The sequence below is a fragment of the Esox lucius genome, chromosome 1 (genome assembly GCF_011004845.1).
Source record: "Esox lucius isolate fEsoLuc1 chromosome 1, fEsoLuc1.pri, whole genome shotgun sequence".
Lineage (NCBI taxonomy): Eukaryota > Metazoa > Chordata > Actinopteri > Esociformes > Esocidae > Esox > Esox lucius.
Genome location: NC_047569.1, coordinates 28,482,625 through 28,502,398, shown reverse-complemented (window position 1 = coordinate 28,502,398; position 19,774 = coordinate 28,482,625). Strand labels below are relative to the sequence as shown.

Here is a 19,774-nt window from a genome sequence, read left to right as displayed (position 1 = left end):
ACTTTCCGTTGAAATCAAACCACAGGAACCTGGCACACTTTTTATTTCAAAGTCATTATTTAATAAGACGATGTACAAAAATATGGGGCTGTTACAGAGACTAGCAGTAAGGCTGGGATTGGTAGAGGCAATAGAACAAAGACCGTTAACTTGAGAAAATCATGCATAACCTTTTAGATGCATTTAACTTGTTTCTTGTCCACATCAGTTATCTCTGAAATCAGCCTTGTATAATTTTTCTACAATTGGATAAAATGTCCTTGTTACTATGAAGGTGTAGCTTGGTTGCTTCCGTGCCAGAGTTCCGTGCCGTCTCCATGAATCTGATATCAGCCTCCTGCTGTCGAGGACGTGTGATTGACGGCTAGACGTTCTCCCATTCACCTTAAGACTTGTATTTCACATAATGTACTTGCAGCCTAGACTTGTTGTCGACCGGGCCTGGTCGTAGTGTTGTGTGATACTACCGAGACTATTTCACTGGCATTGAGTAGTCGAGGCATTTGGACTTGGTGTGTGGGGCCTGTCTGAGCTGCGGTGAAGGTTGGCCGAGGGCGGGGCAGGCGAGAGGTGAGGGGACATCCGCGCATGATTTGGTTCTTACTGGATCTGCCTGGTGGCCCCGTATGACATGCCGGACTGGGTGGCCCCTTTGTTGGAGCCCATCTGCAGGCCAATCACACCCTTCCCTGCCTTCAGCTGGTCGTCCGAGAACTCCCTCCTGTTCTCCTGGGCTTTTCTGCAAGGGGACACGGAAAATGCTTTAAGAAAATTCTGTAATGGGGCCATATCTGGAAACAAGGCAGTTTTTAGCATGGACCTTGCCACTGCTGGTTTCCGACCAAGTCACCAAGAGGGATTGGGCCAACCGTGAATAACATTGAATAATTCAAAATGGAGGCAATAATTGGGCAGACTTAAGGTTACAACCTCGTCCTATTTCTGTCAATGACAACCCACGGGCGCAACACACACATAGGGACTCCAAACCACTCCTGCATCGAACACCGTAGACCCAAACTCACTTGAAGAACCAGTTGGGGTCGCCGCGGTAGTTGCCGTCATCCTTGGTAACAGCCACACTGCCAAGTGACATCAGTGTCCTCTGGACGGCAGCCAGATCCTTCCCTGTCACCACAAAATCACCACAGAGTCGGTCAGTTTCCACTCCACAGCTAAAGCACAGTGCCGTTCATCCCCTACAATGGTATGCCCCCCTTTCGAGTGTTTGCCCCATGGCTCATGCAACTAATCCCCTTGGTTGTGATTAAAGAAGTGAGAGCAGGATGCATTGCGAACCTTCCCAGAGATCCACAGTCTGGAACATGTCCGTCTTGATGACGCCGTAGTTCTCCGCGGCTGTTAGGAACTGTGCGATCTGCTCCATCTGTTTGAAGGCCATGCTTGAGCTGGCAATCTTCTTGACAGGCTTGTTCTCCTTGTAAAGGCTGTTAATGAGCTCACTGAGAACCTGGGGAACAGCAGCGCCAATGTGTCAGACTCTGCTGTCGTAAAGTCTAGAGCAGAGGTGTCAAACCGGTTCCATGGAGGGCTGCAGGTTTTCGCTCTCACCTTGATTGATTAATTAGGTCACTAATTGGTTAGTTTCTACCCTCACCTGGTTTTGTAGGTCTGAACTGGGAAGCAATTTAAAGGAAAAACCAAAAACCTGCAGACACTCGGCCCTCCGTGAAAGCGGTTTGAAACTCCTGGTCTAGAGTTACATTCACATAGCTATCAATTGAAACGTGAGATTCCTTTCAATTTTCTTCCTTTTCAACACTAACCCTCTAAATTGGAGAGGTGCATGGGCGCTGCCAAATTTGGGTGCTCAGGGACAAGAATGACAGTTGTGGGATGAGGGGCTTAATTTAAAGATGATAGGTTAGAAATTCTAACCCCTAGGCCACCTGCAGTACTAATGTGTACTAAATTCAACACTTAGCTAATTGTATTTATTTTTTGTGCACATGATCAAGTGTTTTCCCCGTTTTAACTGACGACGCAAATATTTCTGTCAAACAAACATTGGCAAAAAAGAAACGCTAACATGAAACCCCTAGTGTACACGTCTAAACAAATGTTTCAGCCTTTGGATTAAAACTTACAACTCCGTCCTTGAGCCAGTCCTGGAAGCCCAGTTTGCCGGGCTCAGGCTTGCCAACGTTAGATCCACACTGGGCCACAATCCACTGCACCAACAGCTCCTCCACCTCAGTATCGTACTTCTTGTCGATCTTGTCCTGCACCACCCGGCTCATGCCGTAAGATGGACCTTTGTTGGCCATGCCTACCTGAGGTGCCTCTCTCACCAGAGTTAGAGAAAGTGGAGTGAAAAAAACCAGATGTTAAATACAGATACAAATGTGAGTATGGGTATGTAAAGAACCTCGCTAGGAGTGAGAACAGTTCTCCTTTGTGTGAGAAGTTTCCCTGTGTCAATCTGGAATGAGGCCTGAAAGTATATTGTGGTCCACACGACAATGTGACATTAACAACACATAATGTTCCACAAGACAGGAAGCAGTTTTTTATTACAGCGTTTTCTTATCGTGCCCGAGGTGGGAGTGTCCAGCAGACCTGCATTTGCATGGCGTTTGTGATCCGTTCTTGCCTATCGTAGCTGGGCACACATGGACTCCTCATTTCATTTGCAAGTCAAGCCTTTTACAACAGCTCTGTGGATATATATGGCAGACTGACATGCGGACACGAGCACACATGAAGGCAATGGACAACTGGCATATTTACCCGCAAAACAAGCACACCCACAATGACGCACACACACACGCGCCCACACACAAATGTCATGCGCTTATGAAGCTGTGTATTTGAGCGAAAGCCGCTCGGTCTCTGTGAGGATGGCGCGTCTCTGAATGCACACTAGTTGAGCTTTAGTCCGTCTGCAGTCATGGCAGAGTTAAATAACTGAAGCAAAACTGCTGTGCAATGGGAGCCCTAGAATCAGAAGAACCAGCTTTCTTTCAGTGTTTCTCTGCCACTCTCAGGAATGATGCCTTGGGGCCAAGCTGACAAGTGCAAAAGCCCCAGCGATGCACTCTTAGCACTCTTGTCACCTTGTTCGCCATTTGGATGTCGGGATACAACGATGCTGTGCCTAGGGGGTTAAAGGTCAAATGTTAATTGTCACCACCTAGAGTTCACTTTCACCCTGATTGGATGTCATGCTGGGGGGAGCTTCTGTTGAATGAGGTTTCCGTTAGCATTAATGAAGTGAGGTCCGATCACATTTCAGGTATCAATTGCCATAGTCGTAATTGGAGATTATGCATGGACAACGTCCATTCACTGAGAAATCTCTCTGTACACCAAACTGCTAACTCTCCTCCATAGGACAGCTGACATGTCTTCATGCCTTAGAATTAACGCAACTGTCTCAAAAGCATTACCAGCAAAATAGGCAAGAAATGGATGAGAGTCTTTATACTTTTATTTCTTATTGTTTTATTTTTTCATTTAAAAAAACATGAATTCAGGTCCCTGAATCCTCATTGTGCCTACACATCCTTATTCCCATGGTGACCAGTCAGTTTAAAGCTTTGTTTACACCTTGCGCTGATCTGATCAATGCTATCCAGTCACTATCAGATCATGGTTTGTCACGCCTACACATTGTAATAGCATGTCTTATATCCATACACTGAGTCTGCATCCTGGACAGAACCATTTGTGTCTGCCTGTATGCAAGAAAAAAGACAATTTACTAATGTCACAAGATCAGAAAGATCAGAATTTGGCATAACAGATCACAATGTGGCCACTATCAGAATGTGAACAAGATCTGGACAGAGGCCACATGGTAGGCCCAGGTATTAACTGGGCCTAAGCTAGGCAATACGTATTGGAATTAAATGTACATGTCAGCTGCCGTTAACCTTCTAACTCTTTTGTCTCAGCTAATTGTCTTTACCAGCGATCATGTATTAAACATTGTATTGACATTCAGAGCAAAGCTGTGGGATCACATTGTCTTGGATTTGTAGCTCTGGATGCTCTGACACTGGGCTCAGTAAGACATCACTGCTGCTCTGTCATGCAAAGAAAAAGACAGGGGAACAGACCTATCAGAAACTGGATGTCTGGAAACCTTTAACCTCAAACAAAACTTCAGAGTTTTGAAGTTTTGTTTCAAGCTTCTTTATTTTTTCATGGTTTTCAGGAGATCAAAAGAGCTCTTAACAAAATACCGGAACACTGCATCTCACTACACCTAAGATGGCCCACGTTCCTATCCTACAGAATCAGGCCATGATATGCTACTAACATCTGCCTCACCCTCACACACATAGAGGAATGTCGGGCTAAACCTATACCTCTCAAACACTCATTCTGAGCATTTCTTTAGGGGACCAATTTTCTTACAATATGGAAATCCCTATATTGCCAGAACAGGTCAGTTCCCTCCACAGAGAGAATATGGATGGCCTCAGAGGTCTGGTAATATTGGGTTCTCTTTTGGTATTGGTATTTCTGTTTGCTGAGGGACTGACTGTTGGCTTTGGCATTAAGCCCAGTCTGATATTTCCAGAACAGATTGTCAGGCTGGCCTGTGGTTAGACACAAGGCTGGGTTCTCTCCCCCATCTCTCAGTCCCCATCTCTCTCCCATTTCTCTCTCACCCTAATCTCTCTCTGCCCCAACTCTCTCTCTCTCTCTCTCTCTCTCTCTCTCTCTGACAGAAGGGTGATCTGGGACGTTGTTCCACAAAAAGATGCCAAGTTTTCCCAGAGATTAGGATGTCTGTGGGCAAGAGGCAGTTTTCTTTCTATATATGTTAGAAAGTCGTGGTGATGTTAGGGTATGCAGGGGGAACTAGGCTCAACAAGGAGAAGAGCTTTAAGAGCATTTTCTTTTTCTTTGGAGGAACGGTTCTGCATGTTTATGAATCCAATGGAATTCATTTTTGGTTGAGTATTTATCTATTTATGTTTTTCATCCTTTTTGGTGTTGTCGTATTCATGACACGCATGAATAAATCGCACATTGGTGCCAATAAAGGGATTTCTCAATTAAAAAAAAAACATCTCTAATCTGGGTGTCTGTCTAGCTCAGGATTGGCCAACCCTGTTCCTGGAGAGCCACAGTCCTGTAGGTTTTGTCTCCAACTCTTATTCAGCACACCTGATTCTAATTAGTAGTTGGATGAAAAGCAGACTCAGGTTAGTCACAAATGAGGCTGAAGAGAAAACCTACAGGACTATGGCTCTCCAGGAACTGGGTTGGCCAGCCCTGGTCTAGCTATTTCTTTCTGTCTGAGAATTTCATTCTAATTAAAATGTAAATGGCATTACTGGCATGGAGAACATTTGTTGAGATTGCCAAACAAGTGCTAAATAAAAAAGCTGTAATAATTAATGTAAATGAAACAAAAATGTAATGAGATCAACAAACATATCTCCCTCTGTGTGTGCACATGTCTGTCTGTGAGTGGAAAGTTTTGTGTATGAGTTATTAGGACCCGCCAATAATGTCTAACCACAGGATATATGGACTTTACTCTCTGAATCAAACAAGATCCTGACTACAAAGAACCTAGATCTGATGTAAATGTGACATCGCCATCCATGCCATCACCAACCATGTCATCACCATCTGTCTCCGCTTCCCTATATGTTTTTCTGCTGCTGCCTGTCCTGTCATGAAGCCATTTGGAAGCAGTGGTCGGTGAACTGCTGCTAAAGTCATGACTTAATGCCAGCGCCTCCACAATGCCACGGAAGTGGACCTCCAGATAAGTCTAATCTCAGGCTGCTAGCTGCTGGTTAGCCGTCCTCTGGGACTTCTCTGTTGCTATGTACTGTAGATAACTACAACTACTGAAGCTACTGCTACTGCTTTTCACTGGTTCAGTAGTTATTTCTATCCTTTGTTCTCTCTCCTCCTCTCTCTCTCTCTTTTCTTTCACTCTCCCTCTCAGACACACACACACACACACACACGTAAACAACCACAGCAACCAGTATCCTGTAAAACTGTGTTCATTAGTGTCATAGAATAGAATATTTTTATAATGTGTGTGTGTCTATTTCTGTGGTGTGTTTTATGTGTGTTTGCGTCTGCTTTCCTGTGTGTATATTGGTATGTCATATTTGGAAAGTGTCCCGCTTGAACTTTTGTTGACTATTAAATTCCAAGCCAAAGCCCATGTAAGGCAGTCAGTCCTTGAAGAGCTAACAGAGGTATGTTACTGTGTCTGATACGAGCTGCAGCCTAGCCCAGATCTTCTCTCTGAGACCAGATTTTCTCTCTGAAACCGGACAGCTGTTTCTTTTTGGAAATTGAATAGCATCTTCATGATGTTCTCTGTCATGATGCAATATTTGGCTGATGCTGATGCATGATTGACACAACTATGAAACCTACCAAACCAATTCTTCTAAGAAGAGATGCTTTAGCACCCAGTACCCAATTCATTAAGACACTGTCTGACTGACAGAACGACAGACAGACAAACTGACTGAAATACAATCAGATAGACAAACTGACTGAATGCTTGACTGACAGGCAAAATGATTGACTGATCAAAAGACAATCAAACAGACTGACTGACCGACAGAACTGACAATGATCCAGCCAAGAGGTTTTCCTGACTCTCTGGAAGTCTGACTGGAACCAAAAGCAGAAAAGCGATAAACATACTCACTGTGTTAAAGGATGGGAGACAAGTTTTTCCTCTGTACAGGCGCTGGGTCAGGAGGTGTGTGTGTCAGTGGGTGTGTGACTGAGTGGTTGTATACTTCCAGCTTCAACAGTCCTCCCTCTGAAAAGTGCTGGCTTAAAAGGACCAGAGGAGGTGAAATGACTTCACTACTCTTAAGCCTCGTTTACACATTGCACTTGCATGTGAGTTTTGTGATCTTATCAAAATGAACTAATCACTATCTGATCAGGATTTGTTGTAGGTGTATGTTGTATTACAAAGTATCTTCTATTGTAACCAGATTATCTGGAGCCTGCCTGTATGCTTGTTATTTCACATCTGTTGTGTCACTTAATGAATATTTAAATGGTTTCACCATTCAATCTGCTGAAACGGTGTATATTACAGGAAATGTTCAGGAATATGTGTTTGGTGTCATACCTCAGCCTGTGTTTTAAACTACACATGTCAAATATGTGGCAAGATCAGAACAATGGACACATGTTATCACAAAGTGTAAAAAGGGCACTCTCACTAAAAATTAGAGAGAGGGAGAGAGAAGGAAACTACCACCTTAAAAGGGCAAGGCCTTTCTGTCTCCTCTCCCTCCATTACTCCCTCCTCTCTAGTGCTTTTCTCCTCCGCCCCTGTCTTTCCTGTGCAGGTTTTTTCTGGTCCGTTAAAAAAGCGCGTCCTTATTTGGGAAGGCCTGTTCAGTAGGAGAGGAGCTCTGCCAACAGGCTTTGGTTCGGTCAGCAGGCATTCCCCAAATATTTCACCATACCATCAGCAGAGAGAAAGACAGAGAGTGGGTCACAGCCTGGGTAGAGTGAAGGAGATGGATGGAGGGATTGAAAGAGAAGGATGGAGAGTGGACCTTGAGATGGAAGGGAAGGTGATGGACAGAGGTCTTCTAGTTAAAGGGATAGTTCAGGATTTGGGCGATGAAGCCCTCCATCTATTTTCAGTCAGATAACCTTGTGGAGAGATTTATCTGCTTCCAGTATGAAGATTGCTTTTAGATTGTTTCTTAGGAAAACACTGGCTAGCTAGCATGCTATCTGTTCCCACAGTCATCATAAGTAAGCAACTACATAGACTATATAGCAACTTCCTTTGAACAGCATACTGAGACAAACCAATTGTATCCACAAGTTATCACGTAATCTTGAATGTTAAGGCCTGTAGTCAGAGGCCCAGACTGTTACAACAGACTCTGTCCACTGGGCCCTGAGTGATCAAATTACTACCACATCCTTTCTTTCCCCCATTCATAAAGGAGGAAGGGAGAAAGAGCAGAAGTAGGAAAGGAGTGAGAGAGGGAGAGTGACGAGGAGTGGAAGAGGGAGGAGAGGAATAAGTGTGGGAGGATGAGGAGGATGAGGAGGAGAAGAGGAGGACATGGAGGAAATAAGGAGAAATGGGAAGAGAGCGAGAATAAGAGGGATACAGAGAGGGAGAAGGAGGGAGAGGATGAGGACAGAAATGAGCAGGAAGGTATGATGAGGAGGTTCAGAGGAAGGTATGATGAGGAGGTTCAGAGGAAGGTATGATGAGGAGGTTCAGAGGAAGGTATGATGAGGAGATTCAGAGGAAGGTATGATGAGGAGGTTCAGAGGAAGGTATGATGAGGAGGTTCAGAGGAAGGTATGATGAGGAGGTTCAGAGGAAGGTATGATGAGGAGGTTCAGAGGAAGGTATGATGAGGAGGTTCAGAGGAAGGTATGATGAGGAGGTTCAGAGGAAGGTATGATGAGGAGGTTCAGAGGAAGGTATGATGAGGAGGTTCAGAGGAAGGTATGATGAGGAGGTTCAGAGGAAGGTATGATGAGGAGGTTCAGAGGAAGGAATGATGAGGAGATTCAGAGGAAGGTATGATGAGGAGGTTCAGAGGAAGGTATGATGAGGAGGTTCAGAGGAAGGTTTGATGAGGAGGTTCAGAGAAAGGTATGATGAGGAGGTTCAGAGGTAGATGAGTGAAGACAAAGGTAATATGATGCTCAGAGCACACCAGGCCTTTTATGTCTAGGACACAGCTCAGCTGGCTTGTGTGTGTGTGTGTGTGTTGTAGGTTGGTCATAGCCCGAGGAGGTGTCTGTATGTGTGGTGAGAGAGAACCGGGAGTTGGGGGAGAGAGGTTGTGTGGACATGGTGGATACTAACACATTCCCCTCTGATTACTATCTCAGTCTCTAGGTAATACTTGACCTTACTCCTCATTCCAACTATTTAACACACTGAGTCAGTCGTCTTGATGTCCATGTCTCACCGTGTTGAACATCACACAGAGACTATCAGACAGAGACAGACAGCTAACAGGAAAAGACAGACAGATACAATCCGACAGACTGACAGACAGACTGATAGACTATTCTAACACTTCCTTATGTAGTTATCACCATGCAACAACCTGTTCCTTTTTAGCACCCTCTGTGTATTAGCTTAAACATTGTACATAAACATTTAGGATTTAGTGGCCTAAAGAGGCCCCTCAACTGGTTGTCATAAACAAAAACTCTCTCCCAGATTTTCTACAGAACAAATACCTGACATTTTACATACAATGTTTAGGCTATATCTTTTAAAATCAATATTTTGAGAGAGAACAGGGGTCAGAATAAGCAGAGAGGATTGTGTGGTAGTTGTTTCATTCTTCTGCGTTTGTCAGTTTGGAAAGAACCTGCTAATCATGTATTATATATTGTAATATAGTATATTGTTATATAGTATAAGCTTGATAACATCTCTGGGGTGTTTTTTTTACCCCAGCGATTATAGCGGTGCCTTAAAGGTCAAGATGTGAATGTCTCTGGCCTATATTCCCTAGCTCAGAGGCCCTGACACGTTCCCATAACAAACGTCAATAAAAATATGAATATTATTTTATTTACATTTTAGTGATGTCCCAATAACTCTGGTTAATGTTATTTGTGGGGTTTTAGGAACTGATCCGATACAATCTAGAAATAGTGTGTGTGTGTGTGTGTGTGTCGTATGACAGAGTGAGTTTACAATAGTGAAGGATTTTGTTTACATCCAGCTTCTGACTGGTTTATAATAGATCAGTATAAGCGGTGAGAGGGAACATGTTTACAGGGTTATGCATTGCCATCAGAGGACATGTGTGTCTTCCAATATCAACCAAGTTCTCGAATTCAGCTGTTTCCATTTCAGGAAATTTGGTATTTGGGATGCTCTCAAATGGATAAAATAAGTTGTCAGCTCAGTAGTGTATAACCCAGTGAGATTGCAGCCTTTTAAATTTATTTTCAGCCAATGATGTTGATGTTGTTTTCATAGTGATGTATCCTGCAGTGGGTAGAATAACAACCGAGTCCTCTTCAATCAAAACCGATTTATGGATTTAGTTCTGGCACTGCGTCAATGAGAATTTTGAAACCCTTTTAAAGGTGCATTCTGTTAACTAATTCACATACCATGATAATGTTGTTCTTTACTCTACTGATATTTTTGGCCAAAGCATAAATGAAAGGAAACACATTTCCAAAAAACAACTTTAAAAAGTCTAACAGTTTGAATAACCCCTATTATATCCTTATAGAAGTAGACATCATCCAGAGGATCCTGACCTAGTCAATTACTGGTCAGCTGGCATTTAATAATTTTTACACCTTTTACAGCTTCTATCCTCTGTCCAGTGATATCATTGGGTGTCCCTAATTAAGCCAGTAGTATTCAAATCTGGTCTTTGAAACCAGTTCCACTCTTATTTAGACCTGACTTATTTAGACCTGACTTATTTAGACCTGACTTATTTAGACCTGCGACACCAGGTGGGTGCAATTAATGATGAGGTAGAACGGAAGGCCAAGTCCCTGATTGGGGATTGCAATAGAAAAATGGAGTGTAACATGCTTAGAAGTTGAAGGCCTTCATTTCTGAACACCACTGAGTTAGGCTATCCTCCTAGCAGCTGTGTGCTTGATTGTCTCATTATGAATGAACAATTACACTCATGTGCTCATCGGAACAGGGAAATGTGAATTGATACTTCCAAAATTGAGTGATTTTGAAGTCTGGAACCTCCAATGCTCGATTAGACTTTAGCTAGCCTCGCTAATTTGGAAGTTAGCTGGGTTTAGCGGTACTCTAAACCTCCCAAAACCGACTTAATTTGTTTAAATTGTTGCTCCATTTATCCCATCTCAACCATCCCCTCCCCAAACTGGAGATAACTCAGTAACTTTTGCACAATTGAACAAACTGATCTCCATCACAAATACACACTTGAAACCTCGTATTTGCATGATTTATTTGTGACTCAGTCTCTTTGAACTATCGCACTGGAATTTTGATGTCGATCAACTTTTAAATCTGCACCAGTATGTTAGAATTTATTTAATACATTTTGCCTCCAGCGAATTTATCTGTTAGAGTGCGTGTACGCCAAATTCCTACATCTTTATGTATTCATCCAGTTGGGTGTGTGTGTGTGTGTGTGTGTGTTTGAGTGACTGTTTACATGCCTGTGGCATGAGTTTTCTCATGTATGTATGGATGCGTGTTCACGCGTGTGCGTCTGTGTGTCTCTCTCCTCTACGCGTCTGTTAGCGGGTAGACCAGGTATCCGCTGAATCTGTTCAACTCCTGGGCGTTTCCACACAGACTCCTGCCGGAGACCAGCTGCACGTACACCTGGTTCCCTTGGCGCAGGGACACCAGCAGCGTCTGGGTGGCGCTGTCTTCCTGGTCCTCCCGGTTATCCTCCCACACGGAGGCCAGCACCTCGTCATTCCTCATCAGCTGCACGTTGTGGTAGAGGCGAGCACCGTCAATGCCCACATTGGAGTACACCGTGACAGAGAAGGAGTAGAGGCCTGCGCGCGGGGCAGTGAAGGTACCTGGAGGGGGGGGGTTGGGTGAAGTGTGAGTGTGGGCGTATTTCCAGATTTCCTCACAGGTATAGTGACACCCTGGCTATTTGTGACTAGTGAGAACATTCTATTCAGTCCTCACTTTTATAAGCTACTTTTTTGGTTATGGTTAAGATTAGGGTTCGGACGGGGTTTTGAGGGTTAGGGTTAAGGTTAGGGGTAATTTCGATCCAAAACATATGTATTAAAACAACCGTGTGTGTGTCTGCGTCTGTATCTGCGTAAGTGGATTTGGGTGTGTTGTGTCATTGATCCCGTATGTGTGAGGATCTGCCCGTCTGTTGTCCTACCCAGGGTGGGGCTGTATCCGTTGCCCTGGTTGAGTGAGATGGATGAGTAGGAGATGGGCATGTTGCTGGTGTAGGGCCCCAAGCAGTCACTTCTGGCTCTCATCGCCGCGGTGAATGCAATCTTATTGTTGCCTGAGTGACAGAGGCCGGGGCGGAAGAACACAAGAGGACCCCTGCATCAGACCTCGAGCCAAGACCGTCACTGTCACTGGCTTGACCTGACTAAGAAACAGACTCCTGACCTGTGACCTCCAGGACGCCGTTGTTGAACTGGGACAGCTGCTCCCAGATGTCCACCATGCGTGTGAAGGTGTTGTCCTCCAGGGCACTCATCTGATTGGCCACGCAGCAGCAGCCCCTCTGATGCTTGAAGACACAATCACAGTCCCAGTTCCCGCAGGGAAGGGCTCCACTCCAGGCCACTGGGGGGCGGGCGGAGGCGGGGGGGTTGGGGCGGGCGGAGGCGGGGGGGGGGGGGGAGCAGCAGGCAGAGGATTGGCAGAGTTAAAACGTACTATAAACTGGGTGCTACGAATCATGAATGCTGATCGGCTGAAAGCTTTGATAAATTAGACCATCTACTGTAAACTACGGTCCATATGACATCACGTCACTTTTCCTGCTCTAATTGTACTGGTAACCAATTTTATGGGAGGAAACAGGCATCTTGGGTGTTTTTGGTGTATTGCTACTGTATCACATCAGTTAGTTGAGTGTACAGGCTCTCCACATTCGTTGTGCCAAAGAACAGCTGACTTGTGACTCATTGCCTCTTTATTAAATTAGTCTGACTAGCACCAAGAAAAATTATTTTTCTTTTTGCAAGAAACATTCCCTTTCTTTGTAATATGTTTTTATTGTTCATATTTCATAGAAATCCTAGAAACACTGGGAAATTTGAAAGCTGTGAATGTCCAAGTTTATATTATTAAACATGAGTGTTCAGATTTTTCATATGAAAATTTTGGCATTAACATTACATTATATTTGTGAAATGTAGTTAATGTTTTCAGCTGGATAATGTTCAATCGAAAGTGAGAAACTTGTGAGGTTTGTTTATTACCTGCGGCGTCTCGCATCAGATCGAAAGCACTTTGTGCCTTCACACTGGTACAGAGGAACAGCAACCCCCAAAGGCACAGAGGTGACACTGCACAGGACTGCATTTTCTGAAACAGACAAAGTGGTTTGGTTCAGGATTCTTCTGCCGGCGTTTCCTATGACTGGTCCTTTTGTTTTTGCCTTAGCACTCACACGTGATTGAAATGAAAGGCTTGACGCTAGGTTGATTAGTTTGAATAGCAAGCAAGCAAGTTATTTATATAGCACAATTCATACATTGAAGCAATTCAATGTGCTTTACAAAGAAAAATATATGAAAGTACAATAACATAAAAACAAATTCTCAAATGAATAGTGTGTACTGTGAGCCCTCTGGTGGACTGACAATGTATTGTAAAAAGGGTTTACAGTGGCGTCGCTCTCTGCCTGGAACCACCTGTGTGACAGAGTACATCTTCATAGTTCAGACAGGCCCGGTGCCCCCCCCCCTAGTTTTGTTTCCCCATAAACACTGCAAATGGAATATAAATAGGAATTTGCCTCCTCATTTATAAAAAAATGCCCCCTCAGTCATTCCATCCTGCAGCTGGGCCTAAGTTCAAGTACTGTTTGAAACCAACTCAACCCGTTCACAGGATCGACTGTTCTGTGTCTTATCCTGAATACTCTATGTCAAGATGTGGCTATAAAGTCACAGAAACTTAGTTCATCAACTAACAAAGAGCACGTCCAACATTCCACCACCTTGTACCTTCTCATTATTAATAGTGTCAGTACCCAAACGTGATGTTCTGTAAAAAGCGTTTGACTGAAGCAGCCTACAGGATACCCAGGATACATTCTGAAAAAAAGCTATAATCATTGAATAGCTCCCTTCTCAAAAGGTCAGAAGGTGAAGGGAGAAAAGGCAACAGCCTTTACCTACTGTACTGTTGTAGAGTGGCGTACGTCTCGTCTGGCTGTTCCCGTAGTGGTTGATCAGACCTGAGAGTCCCCCTGAGTCTGGGTTAGGGGTTTTATACATGGGTGGTGCTCCCTAGCTCCTGATGCTCGGTCTGCAGTCCCCTGCTGCAGGCCACAGACACTCAACGCCTGTTTCCCTGCACGCGGAAACCCTGTCCTGTCCTAACTGAGAGCACCTCGAAACCCAATCACCAGCCTCCCACAAGACCGCTTGTGTATCCTTCTCGCGTGTGAATGCGATGCGCTGTTTGAAGCAGTCTCATTGTTTTTCTTGTGAAAGCGATAGGTTTTTAATGGGTCACCGGCGTTTTGTTTCCTTTCAATAAAGAATACATTTTTGTGGAGGATTTTGAATGGAGTTTCTCAAAGACAGGTGACTTCATTGCCTTCTCATTGAGAGGCACTATCAGGAGACCCAGATCTCAGAGACGAACCGCTTCTCACACCTGGCTGGGGGTGTGAGTTTGTTATCACTTCGCTCGATGTTGACAGTCACCACTGTGTGGATAGATGCCTGATTGTTATGGCTGGCTGTCCCCTGTTGAGCAGCCCTAGTTCTTTAGAGGATTTCTGTTTCCTTTGAGTTGGGTGGCAGAGAATTATGTTTCCAGGGTTAGTTCATGTCAGGAAAATCTAAATCAAAACACTTAAGTTATAATAGGTCATCTTAGTGGTAAATATTTATAACTTATGGTTTTATCCTTATATATTTGCATGTAAATGTTGTAGGAGTTTATTCATGTTGAATGTGTATGCGGAGGAAAGTTTGTGCCAGTAAAAACACTGCTACTGTTAAGTGAAATTCACAAATGACAACGCACAGGTGCACCGCAATTTAGATTGATGCAATCTTTTGTCATTTAGGTGGAGATTAAATTCAGATTGAGCTGACATATGCTCTGTTTACGAAGTACAACAAAATACTGTCCCCATAAACGGGGAAACATTACATGCTAATCAGTCAGTCATCTGTAAAGCTGAAATTCGTCAATACAGATTGAATCAAGCCACTAGTCGAGGCCCAAACAGACCCTGATTTCTCGCATATTTAACACCTTCCTTTACTCAGATTTCTCGAATGCCTCACATTACTTTCAATGCCTTGATAGGTATTTTACACTTAAAATGTAATAGCAGTTTATTAGACATTTTGGAGCATTCAAGCAATTGGTTGATGCGTGTGAAGTCTTAACTTGGGGAACACCACTAGTGCTAAGACCTTTCTGACGTCTGGCAATCGGATTAATATGCATTCATTAATATGCTATAACAATCATTTGGTTGACGTGTGCATGACAAGTACACAAACAGGAACCTGGCCAAAATCTTCATTGATTTACTGAAGCCACTGAGGTCACAGCTGTTTGCTGTGGAGCCTACTGGTCATGGAGATGGAATCAGATCCAGTATTCATTTAAGCTAAACGTTGCTGGTCTATAACCCCTTACGTTGTACATCCCTTTCAAGCAATGGTGGCAGGTGCAAAGGTTACAATATGGCAACAAGTTGCTAAATAATCTGTTATGTTCAAATGGTGTCAAATGTATCCATTACATTCAAGGGATCAATGTACTCTTTTAATCAGGCCTTGACTGAAGCAGTGAATTATTTGTGATTTGAAGGTGAATTAAACTGCTGTTTACCATTTTTATTATTTCAAGGAACTGGTTAAGGAGATGAAGGAAATACGCTGTATGCTGTAGGTAGGGAAGGGCCCCAGTCCATGATGTAAGTAGGGAAGGGCCCCAGTCCAGTATAAATACAGTACGATGTAGGTAGGGAAGGGTCCCAGTCCAGTATGAATACAGTACGATGTAGGTAGGGAAGGGCCCCAGTCCAGTATAAATACAGTATGATGTAGGTAGGGAAGGGCCCCAGTCCAGTATGAATACAGTATGATGTAGGTAGGGAAGGGCCCCAGTCCAGTATGAATACAGTACGATGTAGGTAGGGAAGGGCCCCAGTCCAGTATGAATACAGTATGATGTAGGTAGGGAAGGGCCCCAGTCCAGTATAAATACAGTATGATGTAGGTAGGGAAGGGCCCCAGTCCAGTATAAATACAGTATGATGTAGGTAGGGAAGGGCCCCAGTCCAGTATGAATACAGTATGATGTAGGTAGGGAAGGGCCCCAGTCCAGTATAAATACAGTATGATGTAGGTAGGGAAGGGCCCCAGTCCAGTATAAATACAGTATGATGTAGGTAGGGAAGGGCCCCAGTCCAGTATAAATGCGGTATGATGTAGGTAGGGAAGGGCCCCAGTCCAGTATAAATACAGTATGATGTACATAGACCATCTCTACACTTTAGGTTCCAGATGTTTTTTTTTTGTAGCAGTTCTTTCAATTTACTGTGGTGGAACCCATGAAAGTTATTTAATGAACCCTTTCAAAGAGTGCCTTAAAGAAACTTTGAAGGACATATAGAGTAAATGTATAAGTATAAGGGGTAGATTGTTTTATGCTTATTAAGCATGTATCTTTATTTTACAAATGTACTTCCACTCCAACTTATCAAGCATAACTGAAGGCTAATAGTGTAACTATAGGATAAGCTCAGTGATTTCACATTTGAAATATGAAAGATATATTCAGAGTAAGTACTTCTTTCATAATTATGTTTTATTTTCATATTTCTAAACATACTTTTTAAACAAATGCAGTTGACCATTTTCACACCATGGTACATGTGTGGTTAACTTGATTTAAGTAATAAGCTGTTACTAACAACAACAAAAACAAGAACAACACAGGTATTCAGAGGTCAAGGGTCACGGCTGGAGGGGTGCCCGGTTCTGGTCCTGGAAGGACAGATTGGGTCCAACAGACATCCATCGGAGGAGTCTCATCCGAGGAGTCTCATCCAAGGAGTCTCATCCGAGGAGTGCTGTACGAAGTCCCGTTCCAGGACGGAGGCCCCAGACTCAGTCCGTGGAGTAGAGCAGGAAGCCGGTGAAGGTGTTGTAGTGGGTCTGGTCGTCGCACAGGAAGCAGCCGGTGGGCAGCGTGACCCACACCTTGTCCCCGGCTTGTAGCTGCACGGCCAGCACCGCACTGGTGCTGTCCTCCTGGTCCTGCATGTTCGTCTCGCTCAGGGCCGCCAGCTGGCGCCCGTTCAGCACCAGCCCGGCGCAAGCGGCCAGCGTAGAGCTGGGAGCGCCGGCATCGCTGTACACAGTCAGCGCCAGGCTGTAGACGCCGGAGCGCGGCACGGTGAAGACGCCCGTGAGGTTGTTGTAGCCGTTGCCCAGGTTGATGAAGACGTGCTGGTAGACGATGGTCTTGGGCTCGCGGTAGGGGCCCTCACAACGCCGCGTGTCAGTCAGGGCCACGGAGAAGGCGCTGCGGCTGGCTGCGGAATGAGGAGTCAGGGGAAAGGCGGAGGTCAAATGCAATTAGTCACGGTACACATCAATACTGTAGGTGATGCAGAACCTTTCAGAACTCCACCAGTTAAGACCCTAACTGAGTCCCTAAAAACGTGAGGCTCTAAGCAACCGCTAATGTGATTCTAAGACAGTGGCTTTGGTCAGGTTTGCGGTTTGGGGGGGCTCACCGCGGACATTGTTCAGCACAGCCTTGGCCTTGTCCAGGCTCGCCTGCAGCTCGTTCAGACTCATGTTGAAGAACTGTTCCATCCTCAGCATCTGTTTCTGCATCAGGCAGCAACCGCACGAGGTCTGGTCGGTCAGACACACTTTTTTTGACACGGACACACACACGAACAGACACACAGACAGACAGACACACACACACACACATACAGATGGAAAGACACGCAAAGACGCAGGACAGAATTTGACAGTTTGAGGCAAAATGTTCATTCATTCTTCATTGATCACTGCCCAACCTCTTTTGCCCCCCCCCCCCCCCCCACCCCCCCCCCCCCCCCCCCGTCTGTCTGTCTCACCTACGTCCTCTCCGTGCCTCACCATTGTCTGTGTTGATGTTGACTGTTTCTTGTCCGGGAACGTCCCAGGTGTACTCATTGCTCAGAACGGCCCCCAGCAGGCTCAGCAGTACGAGGGCTGTGGGACAAGAGAGCATGTCAGCAGGACAACGGCAGCGTTGTGGGTTCGAATCCCAGGGTTGCCAGGGGAGAAATTTTCAATGCGTTGGAATATTCGTTGGACTGAATGTTCGCGACGACCCTGCAGAGGATCATGTTCCTGTAAAGTGTCAGACTACCCTGACTGAGGCAAAACACCAGCAGGACTGAAGATGCACACCACTCAGCTGTTACCCGGCAACCATTTGTCTGAGCCTGTGACACCACCCGACGAGCACGTCTGCAGAAGTACGCCATCTCACCTCTCATTTCGCGGTTCATCGATGGATGTCGTAGGATGTTTGCAGGCAGAGGGACGGGCTGGTTCTGCTGTCTCTGGCAGGTGAGCTTGGCCTATAAACGGGGATCTGACCCCACCTCTTGCTGTCTGTCGCCTGTGGTTGGGCAGTGGCAGGCTTTGTTTCCCCGGGTATTTGGGACAGGCATTGTTTGTCTCCTGGAAGTGTGGCCCGTTGGCAAAATCACGTTCCGCCCCGGGTTCTTGGGTGTCGGACGGCCTCAGCTTATTGTGTGCGCCGGCAGAGACAGTGTCAGGTGGTCCACGGGAGACCTGGGCCTAATGCAGAGGAAAACGGATGCTTAGGTTTATGTTTGGGTGTTTATGGGCGGGTGGTGTTCCCGTTGTCCTCCATTGGGAGGGGATCTCAGGGCCTGATGGTGGCAGGATAGGTTGCCAAGATATTTGGGTGTGAAAAACAGTTCCATGGAGAGTATTGTATAGCTCTCGCAAAGAGAATTACATGGTCAACAGGCTACGCTCGATAACGGGCAAACTGTTCCACACGGACCACAATGGTTTTATTCTCAGGGATAAATGTACATAATGTACAGGTGCTGGTCATAAAATTAGAATATCATCAAAAAGTTGATTTATTTCAGTTATTCCATTCAAAAAGTGAAACTTATATTCATTCATTACACACAGACTGATATATTTCAAATGTTTATTTCATTTAATTGTGATGAATATAACTGACAACTAATGAAAATCCCAAATTCAGTATCTCTGAAAATTTGAATATTACTTAAGACCAATACAAAAAAAATATTTTTAGAAATGTTGGCCAACTGAAAGTATGAACATGAAAAGTATGAGCATGTACAGCACTCAATACTTGTTGGGGCTCCTTTTGCCTGAATTACTGCAGCAATACGGTGTGGCATGGAGTCGATCAGTCTGTGGCACTGCTCAGGTGTTATGAGAGCCCAGGTTGCTCTGATAGTGGCCTTCAGCTCTTCTGTATTGTTGGGTCTGGCATATCGCATCTTCCTCTACACAATACCCCATAGATTTTCTATAACGTTAAGGTCAGGCGAGTTTGCAGGCCAATTAAGAACAGGGATGCCATGGTCCTTAAACCAGGTACTGGTAGCTTTGGCACTGTGTGCAGGTGCCAAGTCCTGTTTGAAAATGAAATCGGCATCTCCATAAAGTTGGTCAGCAGCAGGAAGCAAAAAGTGCTCTAAAACTTCCTGGTAGACGGTTGCGTTGACCTTAGACCTTAGAAAACACAGTGGACCAACACCAGCAGATGACATGGCACCCCAAACCATCACTGACTGTGGAAACTTTACACTGGACTTCAAGCAATGGATTCTGTGCCTCTCCTCTCTTCCTCCAGACTCTGGGACCTTGATTTCCAAAGGAAATGCAACATTTTCTTTCATCAGAGAACATAACTCAGCAGCAGTCCAGTCCTTTTTGTCTTTAGCCCAGGCGAGACGCTTCTGACGCTGTGTCTTGTTCAAGCGTGGCTTGACACAAGGAATGCGACAGCTGAAACCCATGTCTTGCACATGTTTGAGCGTGGTGGTTCTTGAATCACTGACTC

General features: G+C 44.9%; 3 protein-coding genes across 6 annotated transcripts; all 3 read right to left on the bottom strand.

Moving 5' to 3' along the window:
- Positions 1-27: 27 nt before the first annotated feature.
- tagln (transgelin) lies at positions 28-6,792 on the bottom strand. Of its 4 annotated transcripts, none has more exons than XM_010870978.3 (6): positions 6,665-6,787; positions 3,078-3,118; positions 2,109-2,312; positions 1,300-1,471; positions 1,026-1,128; positions 28-739 (listed from the first exon to the last, which is right to left on the bottom strand). In XM_010870978.3, the coding sequence occupies exons 2-6, from the start codon at positions 3,087-3,089 to the stop codon at positions 601-603; spliced, it is 630 nt and encodes a 209-aa protein (XP_010869280.1). In that variant the 5' UTR covers positions 3,090-3,118; positions 6,665-6,787; the 3' UTR covers positions 28-600.
- Positions 6,793-10,923: 4,131 nt separating this feature from the next.
- Positions 10,924-13,012, bottom strand: cbln18 (cerebellin 18). Its single transcript, XM_010871026.3, has 4 exons — positions 12,910-13,012; positions 12,089-12,268; positions 11,847-11,978; positions 10,924-11,523 (listed from the first exon to the last, which is right to left on the bottom strand). Exons 1-4 carry the CDS (start codon positions 13,010-13,012, stop codon positions 11,219-11,221), a joined length of 720 nt encoding a protein of 239 aa, XP_010869328.2. The 3' UTR covers positions 10,924-11,218.
- A 3,728-nt stretch (positions 13,013-16,740) lies between these two features.
- On the bottom strand, positions 16,741-18,238 carry cbln20 (cerebellin 20). Its single transcript, XM_010871038.2, has 4 exons — positions 18,185-18,238; positions 17,806-17,901; positions 17,430-17,570; positions 16,741-17,225 (listed from the first exon to the last, which is right to left on the bottom strand). Exons 1-4 carry the CDS (start codon positions 18,201-18,203, stop codon positions 16,798-16,800), a joined length of 684 nt encoding a protein of 227 aa, XP_010869340.1. The 5' UTR covers positions 18,204-18,238; the 3' UTR covers positions 16,741-16,797.
- Positions 18,239-19,774: the final 1,536 nt, after the last annotated feature.

Excerpts from the sequence above, each read along its gene's own strand:
- cbln18 (XM_010871026.3), bottom strand. The coding sequence starts at position 13,012 with ATGCAGTCCTGTGCAGTGTCACCTCTGTGCCTTTGGGGGTTGCTGTTC. Across the intron at positions 11,979-12,088 it reads CGGCGTCCTGGAGGTCACAG|GCAACAATAAGATTGCATTC; the intron begins GTCAGGAGTCTG and ends TCTGTCACTCAG. Across the intron at positions 11,524-11,846 it reads CGGATACAGCCCCACCCTGG|GTACCTTCACTGCCCCGCGC; the intron begins GTAGGACAACAG and ends CCCCCCCTCCAG.
- cbln20 (XM_010871038.2), bottom strand. Across the intron at positions 17,571-17,805 it reads CAACATCAACACAGACAATG|TGTGTCTGACCGACCAGACC; the intron begins GTGAGGCACGGA and ends TGTCAAAAAAAG. Across the intron at positions 17,226-17,429 it reads TGTGCTGAACAATGTCCGCG|CCAGCCGCAGCGCCTTCTCC; the intron begins GTGAGCCCCCCC and ends CTCATTCCGCAG.
- tagln (XM_010870978.3), bottom strand. Across the intron at positions 1,129-1,299 it reads GACTGTGGATCTCTGGGAAG|GGAAGGATCTGGCTGCCGTC; the intron begins GTTCGCAATGCA and ends TTGTGGTGACAG. Across the intron at positions 740-1,025 it reads GACCCCAACTGGTTCTTCAA|AAAAGCCCAGGAGAACAGGA; the intron begins GTGAGTTTGGGT and ends GTCCCCTTGCAG.